Genomic DNA, 21,076 nt, shown 5'->3' with positions numbered 1-21,076 from the left:
GAATTGCACTGGCTAGGTGTTCCTGCCCACCACAGCGCAGCAGGGAGATACGGACCAGGCAGCCTATGTGGGGCCTGCCCCTCCAGGTCAACCTACCGAAGGCTTCATCACTAGGGTGCACCTCCAGGCGCTGAGACCTGAGTTGTGCTAGCCTACTGGGTCTCATCTAGCAGTGTCACGTAGGCTAGGCACTGCTCACCAATCCCGCTTGAGAAGGGGATATGTGACTGAAGTCACTACAGTGCCCTGTTCCGGCAAGTCTGCCTGGTCCCAGAATGTCCTCTGTTGGAGGCTCCTAGACCGTAGAAGAGTCCCTGTTTCCCTCACTCACCGCAGATCGATGCAGGGCTCCCCGCCCATCCCACTCTCAACTCCGTTCACCGATTCCCATTCTCAGAGCTTTCGCACGTCTCTCTCCCTGCCAAGCCGATTCAGAGGCAACAGTGGCAGCAGGAAACCCAAATCGCGGCTTCCAATGGCATGGGCTCCTGCTTCCATGCTGAGGCTTTATCTGTTCCTGTTATAGCACCAGGATTGCATTCCCAGTTGGTTTCTCTCAGCCCAGTTCATTCTTGGGTCAGCAGGGTATATCTCCTCTTTTTTAGGATTGCTCACACCGCACCATTCCTGGATTCTAAGCTGGGTCTCTCAGAGAGCCTCCGTAGCTACTGCTATCTCTCTGCCATGTTCTCCCGGAAGCCGTGATACATACTTTTTCAGCCTCATGAAATTGTTTCTTCAGTTTAGCTGCTGTCCTTTCAGAAATTTCTGGTGTGTGTCTTCCAATTTCTTCCATGTCAGTGTCTGCCAGACTTGATCTGTGTGAGCTGGAGGTCTGAGATTATTCTTTGCTCCTTGGTGTTGACATTTCCCTAGATTCCTCTAGACAAGACAGTTGTGGATTCCCAGGTGCATCCCAGGTTGGCTACACATCCATGGTATAGGGGATTTGGCTTCTCCTAACCTAGGTTCCCAGAGAGGTGGTGCAGTATGGGGTGGCTACACTGAGACTTTCCCAATAGCATCAGGTGTATGAGGGCTTGGCTGGCTGGTTCTCCTGGCCTGTGCTGGCTATTAGTCCCAGTGGTGGCTGTTTGGCTCATGAGGGGCATGGCTGGCTGTTTCTCCTGGCCCATACTGGTTACCAGTCCTGATGGCAGCTAGAGGGATTGTAGAAAGAGGTGGGGCATAAATTGTTTTGTGACAGGGTTCTGCTTTGTAATTCAGACTGGCCTTGTGTAGCTCAGGGCTGTCTTGATCTCCCAAAGTTTCTATTGCCTCTGATTCCCAAGTGCTGGGATTACAGATATGTGCCACCATACCTGGCTGATTGTACATTCTACCATTTCTTTATAAAAATACAGCTTTTTCTACAAAAATTGTAATGCTCATGATTTTTCTCTTTTGTCTCTTTTGTGGTAAATCTTAGAAACATATTGTCTAGATTGAGCCAGGCTTACATTCCTGGGAGGAATCCAATATGGATTTAATATTTTAAATGTATTATTGACCAGTTTTCTAAAATTCTGTTAGGATATCTTAAAGCAGATAGATAATTTTTATGTTTTATTCTTTTTTTCATATACTTAGATTTGGGGGTTATATCACAATTATTAGGAAAGAATTTCTTCTTTATTCTCTGATAAGGGTTATAGACAACTAAAATTCTATGTTCCCGGGATATTCAACACAAGTCACTTAAAATGCAAGCTTCAGTTTTTGCAAATATCTTTGTTTTTAATTTACAGTAAAATCTTTATTCAGGTTTGGTCAGCACAGGTAAGGTATAGAAGAGTCACAGAGTAATATGTATTTACAGGAAATGACAGTTCATGGAAACTGAGTAACTCTGCACACATATTTCTGAAACATTCAGTCACCTGAAAAGAAAATGCACAGATGTATGGTGAGGAAAACAGTATCTAACATGGGAACCACTATAGGACTCCATCAAGAACTCCAGCATTCAGTGAAAACATCTACTATACTGGAAAAACTTGGCAGTCATACACACATCTGCTCCAACAAATCTGGGTGGTGCGGAAGCATATAGCAGCATGAGTAAGAATGTCCTTACACAACACAGGTTCTAGATAGACACTGATTTATACAGCCATCATTGTGTTATACTGTAAGGAAAGATTTCCATTTACAACTTCACAGTAATGCATATAAAAATAACTTGATCCAGGTCAGGGGTTTAGCTTAGCAGCATGTTTGCAAGTGCAAGGTTGTTTAACCACCGGTATTGCAAAAAAAATTAAAAAATTTTTACAAACCTTGATCCTACAAATAATGTCCTTTTAGAAACATTCAAAGAAATGAACTGGTAAAATTTCCAGTGTGGCAGAGATATTGAAGCTAAATAAAAAAAAAAAAAAAAAACCCAAACAAACAGCCCAAAAACAACAGCGAAAATAGAAAATCAAACAAAACCAAAATACTCACAAAAAAGCAAGTTGTGACAAAAGTATGCATTAATCTTTTGGACACTATCTTTTCCCAAGTTGAATGACACTGTGTAAACATTTTCTGGAAAAATGTTACAAACTGAACCCTGTACATGTACACTTAAGTCCAAGCTATTCTGGACATGGTAGGAACCCTCAGTTTGGTGATGTTTTCCACTCTCCCTTTTCTCCTCTTGAGGGTCATGACTGGAGTCTATGTCATTTGAGTGGTGTGTGGGAGAGTTTTTACTGCCCATAGGAGACTTTACACTTTCATACCCCACACTGAACTGGTTCACATAACCCCTACCTTCTCTTCTCGGTCAGAGACCTTATTTCCATTCCCTGGGGAAGAATCAAAGTCATTCTCAAGTGCATTCCTCTTCTTATAAAATCCAGACACAGGAAGAGCTGCCATTACTTGGTCCATTTGTCAGATGACTGCCATCTAGCTTCTGCCTGTTACCGATTCCAAAGATGTAGGCCTTGTGATACTTGAGGTGGACACTTGAGGCTGCTGCTGCTGGTACTGAGCCATCTGCTGGTGAGTCTCCTTTGATTGCTGCTAAAGAACCAAAATGGTGCTCTGCATGCCCTTACTTCCTCATCAGGTTGAATGATGATGTCATTCAGTTCATCATGACTGCTCTTAAGTGTCTCACTATGTTTCTTTTATAAGGCCAACTGTGCTTCATCTGGGCAATATAGTCCTGGACGGCTGCCTTCCAAGCTCCTGGTTCTCCTGGATAAGCAGTCAATGTTTTGCCATTAACTTTTTGCCTGCTTAGCTCATTTGAATTTTGATCCAGAAGTTCAACAAGAATCATGAAGTCCACAGTCATTGGCAAAAATGATACACATTTTCTCTAACTCACTGTTCTCAAGGTTAAGAGCAATGTGCATTCCATTTTTACATTTAATTGGAATTTTGTTTGTTCAACTCATGATTTGAAATCTCTAGGTTTTCAGTCCTCCAAATATCTGAAGACACAGTGTGTCACAGATTAAAGACTTCTGTTTCTCCCTGTTTTCTTTTTTTTTTTTTTTTTTTTTGTCTTTTTCATTTTTATTGGTACCAGGGATTGAACTCACGACTGCCTGCTTGCAAGGCAGGCGCTTATGCCGCTGAGCTAAATCCCCAGCCCCTTCTCCCTGTTTTCTACAAACAGAAGTATTTCTCAAGTGTCTACATGTTCTAGAAGGGGAAATGTTTTGAAGGTGTCCTCTGCTTCAAAATAGTCCAGCAGCTCAGGCCTCTGAAGCAAGGCAAAGGGGAAGAGAAAAAAACTGAAACACAAGGTTTATCTGGTAAGTTTTTCATTAACCATTACAAGCTGGACAGTATAAGACTGTGAGTTTTTTCTCAAAAACTATGAGTCTTATTGTGGGAACAAGTACTTGGCTGGCCCACCACAACTTTCTTATAGTGAGACTATCAGGGAAGGCATGACTGGGGAGTAGGATTTGTTTACCTTTACTTATCAGTGTAAACTTGCAGGCATTCAGTTCATTTTGGGCTTGTTACAGTTTGTGTGTTTCAGTTCACCTTTCATTTTTAGGAAAAACAAGTTGATCACTGGGCCTCCACTGTATTTTTTTTAAGAGGATAAAACAAATTAAAACCAATAAAATCAAACCAATGTAAATGGTATAGGACTTCAGAAACATTACAAAATCAACAATAGTTACCATAATTTTTTTATGTCTTCAAAATAGCTCCAGATAACTTCAAACCTAGTAAAAATCAAACAATAAAATACAATAGAAACAATAAAAACAAAAAAATGAATGCAATAAAGGACTTCAAAGTTAGCCGATAATAAATGCAAAATTACTACCATAATATATCTTGCTGTCTTCAAAATAGCTGCTCCTGCCTTTGGATTTGACATAATCAAACAAAACAAAAGACAATACAACCTAACCCAGCAAAACAAAGAAAATGACATAGGACTTCCAAAATAAGACCACAGGGAATCAACAATGGCTGCAACTTTGGAAGGAGGTCCCCTCTAGATGCCACATAGCGTACTGCTATCCTCTGAACCTATGATCAGACCACTGGCCCTAGGCCTGCAGCGTTAGTGAAACACCAAAGCACCACAGGTATCCAATTGCATTTCACCTCCACAGCTATTATCACAGCCTGTGTTTCTCTGGATAAGCCTGTTGCTGACAGTGGGGAGGTAGTATTTCTTGTTTGCAAGCTGTCTGTTGCAGCCTAGTGGCAGCCTGTACATGACACTGGATCCTGAACTGGGTTTGCTTCCTGGTGTGGCCTTGTTCTCTCTATCCCCAGTCTGCAAATGGGCACTGACTCTTGGGAGAGGCTTGGATTTGGCGGTTCCCATCCGGCAGCAGCCCATGTATGGCATTGGTTCCCAGACTGGGCTTGCTTCCTGGTGTGGCCTTGTTCTTTCTACCCCCCAATCAATGAATAGCCATAGGTGGAAAGCTGAAGGACCGAAAACCATATTCCATAAGACAGGAACTCAGGAAAAAAATGAGCTATTCTATTTGCAGATGAAGTTTGTTTTTAAGCCAAGACTGATCAGAAGAAATAAGGTTATTTAATACTCATTAAGCAAATATAACAACCATAAATATATATGCACTAAATACTAGTACACCCAACTGTATAAAGCAAATATTAATGGATATGATAAATCAAATAAACACTAATGAAGTGTAATACCTCACTGTCAAAAGTAGATCAACTAGACCAAAAGAAAAATATTGGAGATGAACCAAACATTTCAAAATAGACTTAGCAGTTATGTGTTCCACCCCACAACAAAAAACACATTCTTCTCAGCAGCACAGTAGACTTTCTCCAAAGTAGATCACATACTAGCTCATAGAACATGCTTAAGTAAATGCAAAGGAATTGAAATTATTCCATGTATATTATCAAATCATAGTGCAATGAAATGGGAAATCAGTGGCAAAAGAAACCACAAAAGTAATATAAATACATAGAAATTAAATAACAATGTCCTGAACAAAAAAATGAGTTACAGATAAGGTAGAAATAAGACAATTTGTATAACTAAATGATAGTTCCAATAAGATATTCTAGAACTAATGGGATACAATGAAAACAGTCCTACAATGGAAATTTATAGCAGTGAACTATATCAGAAAAATGGGGCAAGCTCACATAAATTACTAATGTTAAACCTCAAGCTTTGAGAAAGAGCAAGTCAAGGAAGGAAGTTAAAAGATCAGAGCAGAAATTAATGCAATTGAGGCTAACAAAATGATACTAAGAATCAATAAATTCAAGAGCTGGTTCTTTAAAAAATTAAATAAAATAGACAAACCCTTATCCACGCTTATCAAAAGAAAGGAAGACTCAAATTCATATGATGAGGAATGAAAAGAGAGAAGTCACAATGCATCCTACAGAAATCCAGAAGATCATCAATACCTACTGTGAGAACCTGTACTCTAAATGAGATGGAAAATGCAAAAGAAATGGACAGATTCCTAGATACATATGAGTCATATGTATGAGCGGGATCACATCATACTAAAAACTTTTCACAGCAAAAGAACCCACCATCAGAGTGAAGAGAAAATCCATAAAATGGAGAAAAAATTAGCATCTACTCTTCAGACAAATAACTAATATCTAGAATATATAAAGAACTGAAACATCAGCTCCCTAAATTTAAAGACCCAATTTAAAAATGGGCATCTGAAATGAATAGCTATTTTCTCAAATGAAGTAATACAACAAGTAAATATATGAGAAAATGTTCAACATCACTGATCATTTAAAAACTGAAAGTTAAAATAATGCTGAGGATCCATCTCATTGCAGAAAGAATAGCTATTATCAAGAAATCAACCAATAACAAATGCTGGTGGGGGTGTGGGGAAAAAGGAACACTTCTGTCTGTAGGTGAGAGTGTAGACTGGTGAAAACACTGTGGAAATCAGTGTGGAAATTCCTTAAAAAACTAAAACTAGATATTTCATTTGACTAAGCTAGTTACCTTCTTGTTATCTTCCCAAAAGAATAAGCATAGTACCACATCCAAATATGCACACCCATGTTAATAACAGCAAAATTAATAGCTAAATCTCAGAAACAGTCCAAACACCCATCAGCCAACTGATAAAGATGATGAGGGTTTCTTAATACAATGAATTACCACTCTGCCATAACGAAGGATAAACTTAAGACCTTTCTAGGTAAATGGATGTACCAAGAGACCATACTCTCAAGTGAAACAAAGCAGGCACACATTTACATACCACATTGTTTCCCTGGTATGAGAAACCAAATGTGAGTAACAGCCCACGTGTATAATAGATATTGGGAAATAGGAATAAAATGTCCAAATGGAAGGGGAACAGTGGAGGGAACAGGACAAAAGGAAGTGTGGAGATAGAGATAAAAATAAGAAAGAATAGCAGGAACAAAATTTTATAAAGAGAAGGAAAGAAGGAATGAGAAAAAGAAATGATATAAAACATACAGGGACAAATCATGAATGTAATCTTATATATGTCAATAGTGTACCAATGAAAATAATTTTTAAAAAATAAATCTGAGGCTTGGTACCATGGCACATGCCTATAATATAAGCTACTGAAATTACTGTAACAGGACCAGCAAAAGTTCATGGCCAAAACAAACAAACAAAACAAACAACTTCATGACTAGCATGGGCAACTTAAGAAGACCCCATCTGATATAAAAAATAGAGATGGCTAGGAATGTAGCTCAATGGCAGACTGACTCTGCAATCAGTCCGCAGGATCAAAATGAAAAGTGGCAATCAGGCATGCCGTGTTAAGGGGCAGTGGTTTCCAGGAAGTTACCTTATAATTTGCTAAAAGAAGATAATAGATACTATGATTGCATGTAGGGAGCCGAGTGACAGGCATTGCTGCCTAGATGTCTCTCTCTCTCTCTCCTATGGGCACTGCGTCTGCCTACATTAACCATAATCCTCTTCTGCTTACGTCACTTATCCGGATGTGATGGTAACCCTGTTGTATTCATCTGTTTAACCTCTTCCTGTCCCAGCTCCCGCCCTTAGCCTATAAAAGGTGTGATTATTTTCCGAATAAACCGGAGGCTTGATTGGGTTAACATCAACTTGCCTTCGTCTCTTTTTGTCTCCCCCATGTCTTTTGTTTAATCCCCGTTTCTCCTCCAGGAGTTCCGAACTTGTTGATCTGCAGGCCGGATCAAGTGGCGCTCAGCGTGGGAGCTCCTGGCACGGAGAAGTTAACGAGGGAGCCGTTCGAGAGACAGCCGGCTTAAACCGAAAGTGAAAGCAAATTGAACCAGAGACCTCGGCCGAGGAATGAGTAAACTGAATCAAGGATTAAAGCTTAAAGCAACAGGACATTAAATCAAGTGCCGAGACCTGCGCAGATGACTACCCGACGTCCTGCCCGAGTCACGGTGAGTGAACGGCAACCCCATTTCCCTTTCCCGACATGGGTCAAGTATTGAGCGAACACGAAGTGTTCGTCGGAGGCCTTATAAAAGCATTAAAGACAAGAGAGATAAGGGTTGAAAAAAAAAGAATTATTACAGTATTTTCAGTTTATTCATAAGGTTTGCCCTTGGTTCCCCCTAGAGGGTTCTATAGATACCAAGAGGTGGAATACAGTAAGAGATGTTTTAAAAGATTATTATAGAGTTTTCGGTCCAAAAAAGGTTCCTGTGACCACCTTTACATATTGGAATTTAATTTCTGAGCTGCTTGCCCAGAGGCATGCAGACCCTCAGGTTGAGGAGACAGTTGCACTAGGTGAGGCTGCCTTGCGCGACTCCCTTAAATCTACCTCAAAACCATCCTCAGAAAAATCTGAAGCCTCTGATTTCTCAGATGCAGGGAATGATGGCCTGTTAGAGGTCCTCATACATGGTGATCTGCCACCACTTCCACCTGTTGACATGATCAGCAGGTCCCAGGATGGCAGCCCGCTACTCCCTGTGCCTCCATAGCCAATTGGGGATTCATATAAGCCTTTTAGAAACAACCTTAACTCTGAAAAGCTTGCAGCCGCAAGGCAGCTGGTGCAGGACCAGTTAGATGCAGGCCACATTGTTCCTAGTAATTCCCCTTGGAACACACCTATCTTTGTTATCTGGAAAAGGTCAGGAAAGTGGAGGCTGCTACAAGACCTTAGGGCGATAAATAAGACAATGGTCTTAATGGGGCCCCTACAACCAGGCCTCCCCTCACTCAGTGCCATTCCTTTGGGATTTTTAAAATTGTCATAGATCTTAAAGATTGCTTTTTCTCTATTCCTTTACACTTCATGACTTCCAAAAACTATTGGGAGATATTAATTGGCTCATACCATTTTTAAAACTAACAAAACATGATTTACAGCCCCTTTATGCGCTGCTTCGGGGAGACATAGATCCAACTTCCCCCTGAGAGCTTACACCTGATGCCAGGAGAGCGCTCAGTAAAGTAGAAGAGGCTATTGCTCAACAAACTGTTTCCTTTATGGACTACAATGAGCCTTTACAGTTTCTCATTTTTAATACAAAGCTTTGCCCTACAGCAGTGTTCTGGCAACAAGCTCCCCTCATGTGGGTCCATTTACCAGTCTCTCCAAAAAGAATACTTTTGCCTTATTTCCAAGCTGTCTCAGACCTAATAATCCAGGGTAGAAAGCAGGGAAAATGTTACTTTGGCAAAGAACCAGATATTATCATTCAACCTTTTACAAAAGACCAAATAGATTGGCTACTTCAGAGTACTGAAGTATGGCCTATTGCCTTAGCTTCCTATTCAGGGACTATTGAAAATCATTACCCTCCAAATAAGCTAGTTGACTTTGCTAATCGTCACTCATTTATATTCCCTAAAGTCACAGCTTCACAACCCCTTCCGGGTGCCCTGGTTTTATTCACTGATGGCTCATCCTCCGGAAGGGCTGCTTATGTATCTCAAGACAATGTTTCTACCCTCCAGGCAGATACTTCCTCTGCACAATTAGCAGAGTTAGAAGCTATTCTTGCAGCTTTTGCTGCTTACTCTGACCAACCATTTAATTTGTATACTGACAGTGCTTATCTTGCTCAGTCTGTTCCATTATTAGAGACTGTTGCTACTATATGTCATGCTTCCCCAGCTGCAAATCTGTTCAAACAATTACAATGCTTCATACGGCTTCGCTGTCATAAGTTCTTTATCGGTCATCTGCGAGCTCATTCCAACCTCCCAGGGCCTCTTGCCCAAGGAAATCATTTGGCTGATGTTGCTGTACGAGCACAGGTTTTTATGGCTCAGGACTCCAAGGTGCCTGAGGCCCAACAAGCCCACCAGTTACACCACCTCAATGCTCACACTCTCCGCCTTCACTACAAAATTACCCGTGAGCAAGCCAGACAAATTGTAAAAAATTGCCCATCTTGTGCTATCCACTCACCTGTTCAACACCTAGGAGTCAACCCTAGAGGTTTAATTCCTAATGCCTTATGGCAAATGGATGTTACCCATTTCAATGAGTTTGGCAATCTAAAATATGTACATGTCATTATTGACACTTATAGTGGCTTCATTTTTGCCACTCTCCAGACTGGAGAAGCTGCTAAACACATTATAGCCCATATGCTGTCAGCCTTCTCAGTTCTGGGATGTCCTCAACAGCTCAAGACCGATAATGGCCCTGGCTATACCAGCACCTCCTTTGCTCAATTTTGTAAAAGCCTTAATATCCTCCACACTACAGGTATACCTTATAATCCTCAGGGACAAGGCATTGTTGAACGTGCGCATCGTTCTCTTAAATTCACCATAGATAAAATAAAAAGGGAGACATGGTACCCCACCCAGGGGTCCCCTAGAAATGTCCTTTCACATGCTCTTTTTGTTTTAAATTTTCTGACCCTGGATGCTTCAGGCTGCTCCGCAGCATCTCGGTTTTGGCATACTCAGACTCAAACACGGTTTGCATCTGTTTTATGGAGAGACCCACTAACCAATGTGTGGAATGGCCCTGATCCAGTCCTTATCTGGGGACGAGGTTCAGTGTGTGTTTACTCTCAACAAGATAGAGAAGCTAGATGGCTACCTGAACGCCTTGTAAAGCAAGTAGACAGTTCTTCAAAGACCCCATGTAACGCCCAGGAATAATGTTATTTCCTGAGGCACAATCCCCTGTGTTCTCTTACAGGTGACACATCTCCTTGGAGCCTTATGCGGCTTAACCAGCCTTCTTGAGCCACACCACACCCATGGTGGATTTTGACCCCTGCCAAACAGCCTGCAACTGCTGACAGCCATGCACAGAACCCCATGACTGCGGAAGAGGCTCTTCTCGGTCTGGAGGAACATACACCAGCCAAATAGACTGCATCCAGTGTTATACAAGGCATGCTCCAAGACACAGGAGAATGACTTCATACAGAGACACCAACAAACGGCTGTCAACCCCTTCTCCTTGATTTTGGGGGGGGGAGTTTTTCCCTTACCTAGTCCCCCTTTTGGGTCCCCTAGCTGACCTATTGTTTCTCATTTCTGTGAGTCTTGTATTTTTCAGAGGATTATGATGTTCATTATTAACCGGATAGACGCATTTATGGCAAAGCCCATTCAGGTACACTATCATCAGCTGGAGATGGCAGATCAACAAACCTACAGGGAAGGAATTCCCACGAGTGGCCCATATGATGATGCAGCCTGACTGCCCTGGGGCAATGGACAGGCAGTCAGAGACGGGCAACTAGGACATGCATGTTAATTCCAACGGCCGCCTAAGACAGGCACAGGACCAACTGCTGTTCTGCAAGCCCATGACGGGTAAGGCCTGGTTGGGTTCATGCAATGAGGTCCTTGACCTAAGACAGACGCTGTCCTCACAGGGCCTGCCATACTCTTAATTAAATAATATAAAAAGGGAGGAGATGTAGGGAGCCGAGTGACAGGCATTGCTGCCTAGATGTCTCTCTCTCTCTCTCCTATGGGCACTGCGTCTGCCTACATTAACCATAATCCTCTTCTGCTTACGTCACTTATCCGGATGTGATGGTAACCCTGTTGTATTCATCTGTTTAACCTCTTCCTGTCCCAGCTCCCGCCCTTAGCCTATAAAAGGTGTGATTATTTTCCGAATAAACCGGAGGCTTGATTGGGTTAACATCAACTTGCCTTCGTCTCTTTTTGTCTCCCCCATGTCTTTTGTTTAATCCCCGTTTCTCCTCCAGGAGTTCCGAACTTGTTGATCTGCAGGCCGGATCAATTGCATGCTTAATTTTTTTCACAACTTAAAATCTCTGGCTCCTGCCAATCTCTTCCTGCTTTTAGGAGTTCACAATTCAGAACTGTTCAGAAGCAGCAATTCAGTTAGTATTCAGCAAAAATATGAATTAATAAGTAGCAGGAAAATATTAAGAGTAAAAAATTGAACAGCTGTCATGGACTTGTTTTCCCTCTTAGAAACATGTGTGGGTGGTTGTGGTTTTCGTTGTACTCTAAGAAAGTAGATTTGTTATAGGTGTGTTATAGCAAACCTGCAAACGTGGCTTACTAAATGTGTTTTTTTATCCTTTTTCCCTAACTGATAATGTTAAGTGACCTAATTGATATGTTGAGCAATACTCTCCTCTGTAAAGAATTGCAAGAATCTCACCTAATTGATATGTTAACCATTGTTGCCCTCTACAAACTACAGAAGTTGTGCTAAGTCAAGCTAACAAGGGTTGTTAATCACTGTAAGTCGCCTCTATTCTCCGCTAAAGAGCTAAAGAAAACTAGGATGGCCCACTAATTTACACTTGTTTAAAGTAACTGCTTGTGTGCAGAGAGATTTGCATATGAGTGTAACCCTTTACCTGACCTTGACACATAACTGCCATTTTCTGTTCTGTATGGCACCTTATTGCCTCCCTCTCCCCTCACCTATCTATCTAGGCCATAAAGAATTTGAGTTTCTGGTGACCTGTTCCCAACCCGGTGATGATCTGTCATAAAATGAGCCTGCCCCAAATTTTAAGAACTGTTTAGCTTCAAAGAAATTACCGGGAAATACTATGGCCCAAACCCCAATTGGTGCTTTCCTTTTGTTCTGTATGCATCAAATGAGTTAGATATCAGATCTTTGTAAAACTTAAGTTTCAGCTTCTTATAACTCTTGACCCCTTTGCACCCACTAGTGAAAACGAGCTGTCCTGGGATAATTAACTGTCCACTTTCTTCCCCAAATATTGCTGCAGATGTGCCACTCCAAGATAATGTCAGTCTGTAGGATGGGAGTAATTTGAGAAATACCAGGAACTCCTGAGATTGTCAGAGCTAAGTGGACAGCAATACAGTTTCCAGACTTGGGTCAACAAGTTTGATGGCTCTGCAGGTTTCTTTGTCCCCCCCACCCACCCTTTTCCTCCAGTCTCTTTTTAAAGTCCTCCCTTCAGTCTCTGGGACAGTCTCCAAATTGGCTCCCGGAGACTTGTCACCAGGCCTGGAAATAAAGCCTTTGCTACCTAAATTTTCAGTCTCTTGTTTCCTTGGATTTTATACCGGGGCATGAGTTATAACAGTTTTATTCCACATGAGTAATTGGTAGGCATAGTTCCTTATTGGGAAAGGTGCTCCCAGCTTTTGTAGCCTACCTGTCTCCAGACACCCTGCCTCCTGAGCAATTCTGAGGATTAGGGAAGCAGAGGACGGAGGTCCAGCTCAGAAGTAACCTGTACCCAGGCAAGTTAAGTAAGGTGGGAATGGGCTGAGGAAACCGCAACACCAAACTGTGGTCTGAGGGAAAGAGCCAAACAGCCCAGAAGGGGAGCAGAGAATACAGATTGCCCTGCTGAGGAAGGCGACTCTTGACCAGTGATCTCCTGTCCCTGCATATCCTAGAAAGCCCATCAAGTCTGGGAGACTCTGAGTGCATATGTGTACCAAAAACTATTTGCAGAGCAAAACAATCCTGTATCCTTCACCAATATTTTTACAGCCGTACCTTAGTTCATGAACTCAATTCCCTCCACAATTCCAGTCGCACTTAGTGACTTTTGTCTCATTGCTGAAACAAAATACCTGATGCCCCAAAATTTAGTGCAGAAAGGTTCATTTAGCTCACAGTTTGTAGAGGTTTTAGTCCAGAATCAGCTGGCTCCCAATCAGGGGGACTTGGCAAAGGGGCAGAAGTTGGCAGAAGACAGCAAGCAACATAAATGGGAACAAGCCTCTTTTTCTCCCTTGTGTTGTGAGCAGGCTACCCACCATGGGGCAGCTGTAGCACTCACTATATCCATGGCCTCCTCTTACACAGCCTCAAGATGTTTTCAAAGTGAAGACCCTGGCTGCTGCAGAGCCACTTAAACTTTTAAAATTCTTAAGCTGATACAATGAAACAACTATTACAATAGCATGGATGGGGAACAGCCACCCTAGGGCATATCCTCTATACCGCAGGATGTAGAACTGCTGAGTTAGGTAGTTAAGCTTTTAAACTTCTAAGGTGGCACAATGTATCAGCCATTATAGAAACAGAATTAGATGAGAACCAAATCAAATCTCCCGTAAGTCAACATTGACCCTAAACACCAGATCTTTTTTCATCCAACTTGATTTGCAACCAGACTCATACAAGGAATCAAGCTAATGAGCTGAGACACCACTGTATAATTACCATATCACTAATAGCAAATTTACATTCAGTGTGTGTGTGTTATCTCATTTAAATCTTCCAAGTAATAGATGAGGAAACAGGCTGAAATACAGATGACTTGTTCAAGTTCAAACTTTGATTTGTTAGGACTGTCTCCCATCTAAAAATCACACTTCAGGGGGCTGGGGATTTAGCTCAGCGGCATAAGCGCCTGCCTTACAAGCAGGCAGTCGTGAGTTCAATCCCTGGTACCGATAAAAATGAAAAAGACAAAAAAAAAAAATAAAAATCACACTTCAACAGTAAACAGTCCTACAGGCTCAGGACTGGCCACATCCATCTCCTTGGCCTGTGTGCCCCTCTCCTGCATTGTCCTCCATGCTGGATGCCATGGTAGCAGGACCAGGTCCCGAGGCTGCAAGATAGGCAGCAGTAATTCTCACCAGACACAGCAGTGAAGAAAACAGGTTTGAGCAAGGCCTCTGTCACAGGCTCTGATTAGCTCTGACTGGCCAGCAGTGGTCATGTGCACTCCGGGTGGAAGAATGAGACCAGGAACTCAAGCCCAGGGGCATCTCAGGGTGTGAAGGAGTCTCATCCCAAAGTAAAACCAGAGGGAGGCGCTTAATTCCCAGAAGATGGGCTGTAGCAGGAGAGGAGGGTATGAGGGCTGGAGGATCAGAGAGGGAAGCTGGACTGAGCCAACCTTTAACGACCCCAAACTCAGCAGTGTTGCACATGTTCACAGGTGCTGTGAACCTGAAACCTCTCAAGTTCTTCTCCTGGCTCCATAGCACTTTGAGGGGCTTTTATCATTGTCCAAGTCACGTTTGTTTCCCATTGGTAGTTTACCCGGTGAGAAAGTGTTTGTGGAAATGTGCTGCATGCCCAAGCAGTTGTTCATGCCCTTCTATGCTACACCGGCTCACCCTAGGACCCACGCCTTTAGGCAGCCTTACAATTGTGGAGAGCAACGTAAGACAGAGAAGCCCACAGATTTGAGAGCTCAGGAGCCTAGAAAGTAAGACATTTAGAGGCAGGGACTCCTGAAAAACACACAAGAGATGGTTTTTCAGGGTCCTCCACAGCCCCAGAATTCCCTGCAATCAACAATTCAGTGGAATAATCAAAGGATACTAAGTCCTGGAGTTGGTGACATGAAACATTTGTGCCAAGCCACATGCAATCTTCTGGTCATTCCAGCTGACTGGAAATGTTATCCTTTTCCCAAACTAGCTAGAGTTTCCTACAGAATTCCTCACTTCCACCATGTGTAATTAAGTCTAACATCAAAAGTTGTCCATATTGTTTGAGTATTCTGGTGCAACAGAGAAGCAAAAGTAAAAAATCAACAGTTTTGATAAGGTGAGCACGTGGAAAGGAGCACACAACTCATGGCAGCTGGGCTGTCTCCTTTGACCAGATACAGAGAGATATGTGACCTCTGATTTAAGTAGTGCATGGGGCGGATATTGATGACATGTGAGCAACTGATTGGAATTCTGTGTGCACAAACAGAAAGACGAGTTGCAGTTAGGGCTGAAGAAGAAGCAGGAAGTGGTAGGCATTGCTGCTCTGGGCCTCCGCCACGTTAGACCACCGCCATAACTGTAATTTATCCTAGGGCAAAACTGTTTCACGTATGTTCTTATACATTTCCTGCTGAACCATAAGCTTACTGTACACACTGAATCCTCTGCCTAAACCCAAGGATTGAGGTTGTCACTCTTGTAGAGAGAATTACAGACAGGACAGCCTCCAAAAAGAAGGGGAGCTGTTACCAGAGACATAGATCGGTGCCCTGAGTCTGGGATTCCAATGAAGCAGGGCTGGCCACTCATGCTAAAGAAATGCAACAACAAAGTAAAGGTGAAAGGCAGCAAAGATACTTTAATCAGTTTCCAGTGTCTAGCTGCGGTGGGTAGATAAGTGGACCAGTGTTTGCAGCCTGTCTTTGAGGGCTGACATGAGCACCCAGAATACAGAGACAAGGGAACGAGAAGTGTGAGTTGACAAGCAGTCTTGGGCAAAGGTTGTCTGGCTGATCATCCCCTCAGGACTGCTCAGGGTGCCCTCTCAGAAGGAGTGATAGGAAGATACTGTTGCCGTGTGTGGCTGTGCGCACCTGTAATCCCAGCACTTGGGAGGTTGAGCAGAAGGATCACCAGGAGTTTGAAGTCAGCCTGAGCTACAGATTGAACTGCATAGTGAGACCAAAGCAAGCAAGCAAAGCAAGAAACAAAGGAAGACAGGAAGTTGCCTATGGGGTTTTTAACACCTCACAAGACATTTATGGATGGCTCAGAGAATCCAAGGGGACCGCCAGGGAAGATGACTCAAAGGCAGAAATGTCAAAGTTTGTAATCCTGCTCAGTCACTCATAGGACATTTGCAGGCCCATTTGAAGTCACTCTTTTTAGTAAAAGTAGCCTGGCAGTTTGTGGAACAAGACCATACACTCAACAGATAAGTTGTACAAATAGAAGCAGCCATGGGTTTCCACTGTTGAAGACATAGGGACACCTTTCTTGCCCAGAGACAAAGGAGCTGAAGACCCCGAGCCAAGCTCAGTGCAGGTTTCTGCCAAGAATTGGCCTGTTCCCCAGCCCTCACATGCACTCTTAGGACCTGCCTGGACCTCCCCAGCCCAATACTGTGGTCTGAATTCAGACCCTGGGCTCCCACTTGACCAAAGTCTCCAAATCTAAAGTACCCAAAGCACAGTTGCTGCAGACTGCTCCTGACACCTGCCCTTCACTGGCTGGATCACTGTATCTGATATTAGCTTACCATGGAAAGAAAAAAAATCTACAGGACCAGAAGAGGAAAAGTATACCCCAAGGCTTCACATGTTGTGAGCTGACTTGCAGTTACGCATCGCAGTGTGCCCAGGGGAGGCTCAAAGTGGTCACATGGTATAAAGAGCAGTTAAAACAGGTGTATGTTTTCCTGGCTCCAAATGTCCAGGAAGGAGGCCCAGGAGTCATTTTCATCCCATCCTTTCCCAGCCTGTGCCTGACTCCTACACCACCCTGCTCACTGAACACCCACCACCCTGCTGAGCTCATCCTTCTGTCTCAATCTCAGCCTTTTCTGCAGGGTTATGTATGTCTTCTTGTGCCCACAGAGTTGGCTCCTTGTCCTCTCTTACTGTCTGAAGACACTCACAGCCGAGTCTTTGCTTAACACAGGGGACACGATGCATGTTAAGAGGCATGTCACATATCATGAAGCATAAAAGTGAGTGGGACCTAGGGAGAACTGAGCCTCCTCTTTTTGTAGGTGCTGGGTCATTAAGTCATAGCCATCCTGATTCCATGAGCACAGGAAGCCAAAGTGTCTCACAGTAGCTGAGGCAGAGGGATGTGCCTCAGACTCCCGGGTTCTGTGCTGAACATCAGTAATCTTAGGTGCCATGACTCATGCAGCTCTCAAACTTCCTGGGGTGAGGACCATGAAGGGCGGTGAAAAGGTGAAGAAACAAGGGCAAGACACACAAAGCTGGGATCAGGTGGGGCCCTCTCTCCGGATCGGAGGAAAGGAACTGCTCAACCACCTTAGCCCATTTATTTAGGCACTCAGGGAATTGATGTCAATTTCAACCCCTCTGCATAGCAGTTTAATTGACTGGGCACCTTGCCTTCCAGAGCTGGAACAGCTTGTTTATGTGGCTCACTTTGGGCTCTCTATGTTCACAGGCCTGGCCTTGCATTAGCCCCACACATGTGATCCATCTCCAACTTCAGCCACTTCCTACACCTGGGGACTTGGAGGTTCACATGTCCCCCAAATTATGATGGCCCATCTCAAGAACACTAAGCCATGTGACAGCAGGCAGCAAGGTCTGTATGTCCCCATGTTTCTATACTCTATAGTGGGGCAGTGTCTTGGTTAAAATCCTTTAGAGTCTTAGGATCCTTAATTAAAGCTCTAATTTGAGGCTTTAGATATGCGGCTTTGTGTATTTGGCCAGATTACTTATATTCTTTGAGCTCCATTTCCTGTGCAATGATGATAAGACAAATAAGACAAAAACTATGCTTCCATGGATTATTGGGCTAAGTGTTAGGAGTCTATAAATGCCAAACCCACAAGCGCGTTTGGTTACAGAAACTGGTTATCCTGGCTGCCAAGGACAAGAAGGCCACACTGGCTCCCTCAGAAGCAGGACCACAACAAAGGATCTGAGCAGCAGTCCCACTATGCCGTGTGTTACATGCACACATCAATTTGACTATCAGGACTTATTTTCTTACTGCATGGCTAGAAGTGCTTATGAATATTATAGATTGTAATGTAACAATGCAAAACAATGTGAAAAAAAGATTTGCCAGTCACTGGAAGCAATTCAGGGTCACTCCAAGGGCACCTTCTTGAGCCCACTTTCCTCATTCTTGATGGCCGGCACTGTGGGCGCTGCCTCTGTGGTGACTCCATGGAGCTCCCTGGAGAACAAGGCCAAGGCAGTGAGGCTTTCTTTATTCTTCATTTTAGATTGCAATTTTAAGTCATCCCCAGTCACTTACCCTGCATGCTTTGTGAAAATCTCACCCTCATCAAAGGAATCCTTCCCATGCAACTTGGCCGACACTTGTTTCATGTGTGAGGCACTGATAGGTCTGTACATATCCTTAAGCCACAGTGGGCAAACAACCCCACTCACGGCCTTCTGGAAAACAGAAGGGGACTTAGGAGCTCTGCCTCCCCTCCACCACCACCACAGCACTGAGTCCTTCTCAAATTTACCTCCTTTTCCTGTTCCATTTTGCATCTCCCATGCCAACGTTGGGAAAGGTCCCTGTGGGAAAACACGTGCAAGACAGTGAGTGATTCGCATTATTGTTCTCATCTCAGACTGCACACTTCAGGTCTCCATAGGACAAAACACATACCTTAGTTCAAAACCACAATAAGCAATTTCAACCTAGACCTGGCGTCCTGAAAACAGTTGCACGATGCTGTGCTTTTGGAACCTCCATCTGTTATCAAGGGCCTCACAAGGTCTCTGAGAGAGACCTCTGCACCTGGCAAGATTATCACCCCATTTTCACCATCAGTTGGTGATGCTCTTGCAGTGAACAAACTGCATAACTATACTATGGGGAAACACTTCACTCTTTCCAGTCTTTCACAGCAGTCCCCCATCATACTTAGCTCCACATGCAGCCCTCCCTGTGGAATAAACAGGTGTTTCTATTTTCCTAGCTGGTTCACCCTACTCATCAAGCAAAAACTCAAGTACAACCTGTAAAGATATACAGTTCAGAGATTTTCATACCAAGGACTGTCTCTGATGAGTGAATTGTGAAATCACTTTAAAGGATAATTAATACTAAAAAACAGTGTGTCCTTTTTGAGCCATATGTGGTGGTATACACGTGTAATCCCAGTATTCTGAGAGGCTGAGGCAGGAGGGTGGCAAGTTAAAGCCCAGCCTCAGCAACCTGGCAAGACAAATACATAAAATCATCACAGAAGAAGAAACTGAAGATGCAACTCAGAGCAAAAGGCCCTGAATTCAATCTCCAGTACCATCAAGAGTGAAAGAGGAGAGTGCCTTTGTGCAATACAAACAGAACAGAAAGACATCAAAATGCACTGTTTCAGACAGAGACTACTGCAGTCGATGGTGTCTACATACACTGACTCCTCATAAAGCATGGCTCCGCCCAAGCGCAGCATAATCAGAGGAGCAGTGCCAGCTGCTGGCAAGGCGCCACCCACTTTCTGACACTCACTAGCAGTGTGACCACAGGGCAAGGCAGTCTCCTGTCCTTTCTCTCCAGTTCTTCATTGCAAAAAAATGAGGCAAACTACCATTATGTAGGTCTCTCCCAAGGAGAAGGCTGTGCGGTTTGTGTAAAGGAACTCAGGAGGCTCACAAGGGAACCGGAAGCCTGAGAGGATGAGCTTCTACCCGTCCACGGATGGATGGAAGGATTCCATCTTCCACCAGCCTCAGCCTAGCACCTGGGCTTCCTGTGCCGCCCCACAAGGCTTCTCCACCACAGGAGCAGGCGTACCCAAACCTGCCACCTCTACCCTCGGTACTGGATGCCTGGTGACAGCAGATGCCTCCCTGCTTGTCCCGCCCACCTCAGCCTCTTTGCAGTGAGGGGAGGCATCAGGGGAAGGAAGGGTTATTGTGCTGCAGGTGGGCTGTGCACTGTGACATTGGGGTATTTAAGCATAGATGAGTTCTAAGTCCTCCTCTAGCCCTAGTTCTAGTTCTAGTTCTGATTCTAATTTTGGTCCTGGTCTTAGTTGTGGTTTTAGTTCTGGTTTTGAAGTTTTCCTTTAAAAATCATATTTACCTTGAGGACTCTTCTTCATTTTCCTCTGAAGCCCGTTTTTGGGAATAAATCTGTTGTGGGGGTAAACAGTCATGAGTATCCAACACCAAGACCACTACCTCCCATTCTTCACTTGTTCCTTTTCTTTATCTAAATCTTATTTAGTCGGGGATGGTAGCATGCTGGAGGCTGAGGCAGGAGGATCAACATGAACTAGAGACAAGGTGAATTCAAAGCCAGCCTCAACTACATAGTGAGACCCTGTCTCAAAATACAAAGCAAAACAAAATTTTATCTGAGTGACATGGTAACATTTCTGAAAACTAGAATTCAGCCCTGTTAATCATAGTTCATTGACTTTCCCAAAGCACCTACTTCAAGTGCTTGTGCAGCTGGCACAATCTGTTTTTTGTCCAGCACTTGAATTGAACCCAGGGCCTTTGGACTGAACTGTTTCCAATTGTGTGTGTGTGTGTGTGTGTGTGTGTGTGTGTGTGTGTGTGTATGTGTACGTGTGTGTGGGTGTTCTGAGAATTCCTCAAAGTAATATATATTAAATATTTATTATACTTATTATATATTATTATAATATATATTGTTTATATGTATTTTTGAGACATCTTTGCAAATGGCCCATTGCCTTTGTCTCAGCCTCCCAGAATGATGGGAGATTTCAGGCATATGCCAACAGTCTCAGGCACTTAATACACCTTTTTGGCTATTTTAGGTAAAATTCAA

The 21,076-nt window shown here is 43.4% G+C and overlaps 1 protein-coding gene and 1 pseudogene across 1 annotated transcript in view; both read right to left on the bottom strand.

Annotated features, from left to right (window-relative positions):
* Positions 1-2,425: 2,425 nt before the first annotated feature.
* LOC111754117 (pre-mRNA-splicing regulator WTAP-like) lies at positions 2,426-3,454 on the bottom strand (annotated as a pseudogene).
* A 14,945-nt stretch (positions 3,455-18,399) lies between these two features.
* Positions 18,400-21,076, bottom strand: part of LOC134478378 (leucine-rich repeat-containing protein 37B-like) — a 33,080-nt gene continuing 30,403 nt past the window's right edge. Inside the window, 4 exon segments of the mRNA XM_063259656.1 lie at positions 18,400-18,490; positions 18,572-18,714; positions 18,792-18,843; positions 20,360-20,409. Coding sequence (XP_063115726.1) covers positions 18,400-18,490; positions 18,572-18,714; positions 18,792-18,843; positions 20,360-20,409 — 336 coding nt within the window.

Source organism: Cavia porcellus, unplaced genomic scaffold (genome assembly GCF_034190915.1).
Source record: "Cavia porcellus strain 051 isolate PalLab524CR breed Dunkin Hartley unplaced genomic scaffold, mCavPor4.1 scaffold_12, whole genome shotgun sequence".
Classification (NCBI taxonomy): domain Eukaryota; kingdom Metazoa; phylum Chordata; class Mammalia; order Rodentia; family Caviidae; genus Cavia; species Cavia porcellus.
The sequence above is the reverse complement of the archived record's forward strand: the minus strand, read 5'-3'. Positions and strand labels throughout refer to the sequence as shown.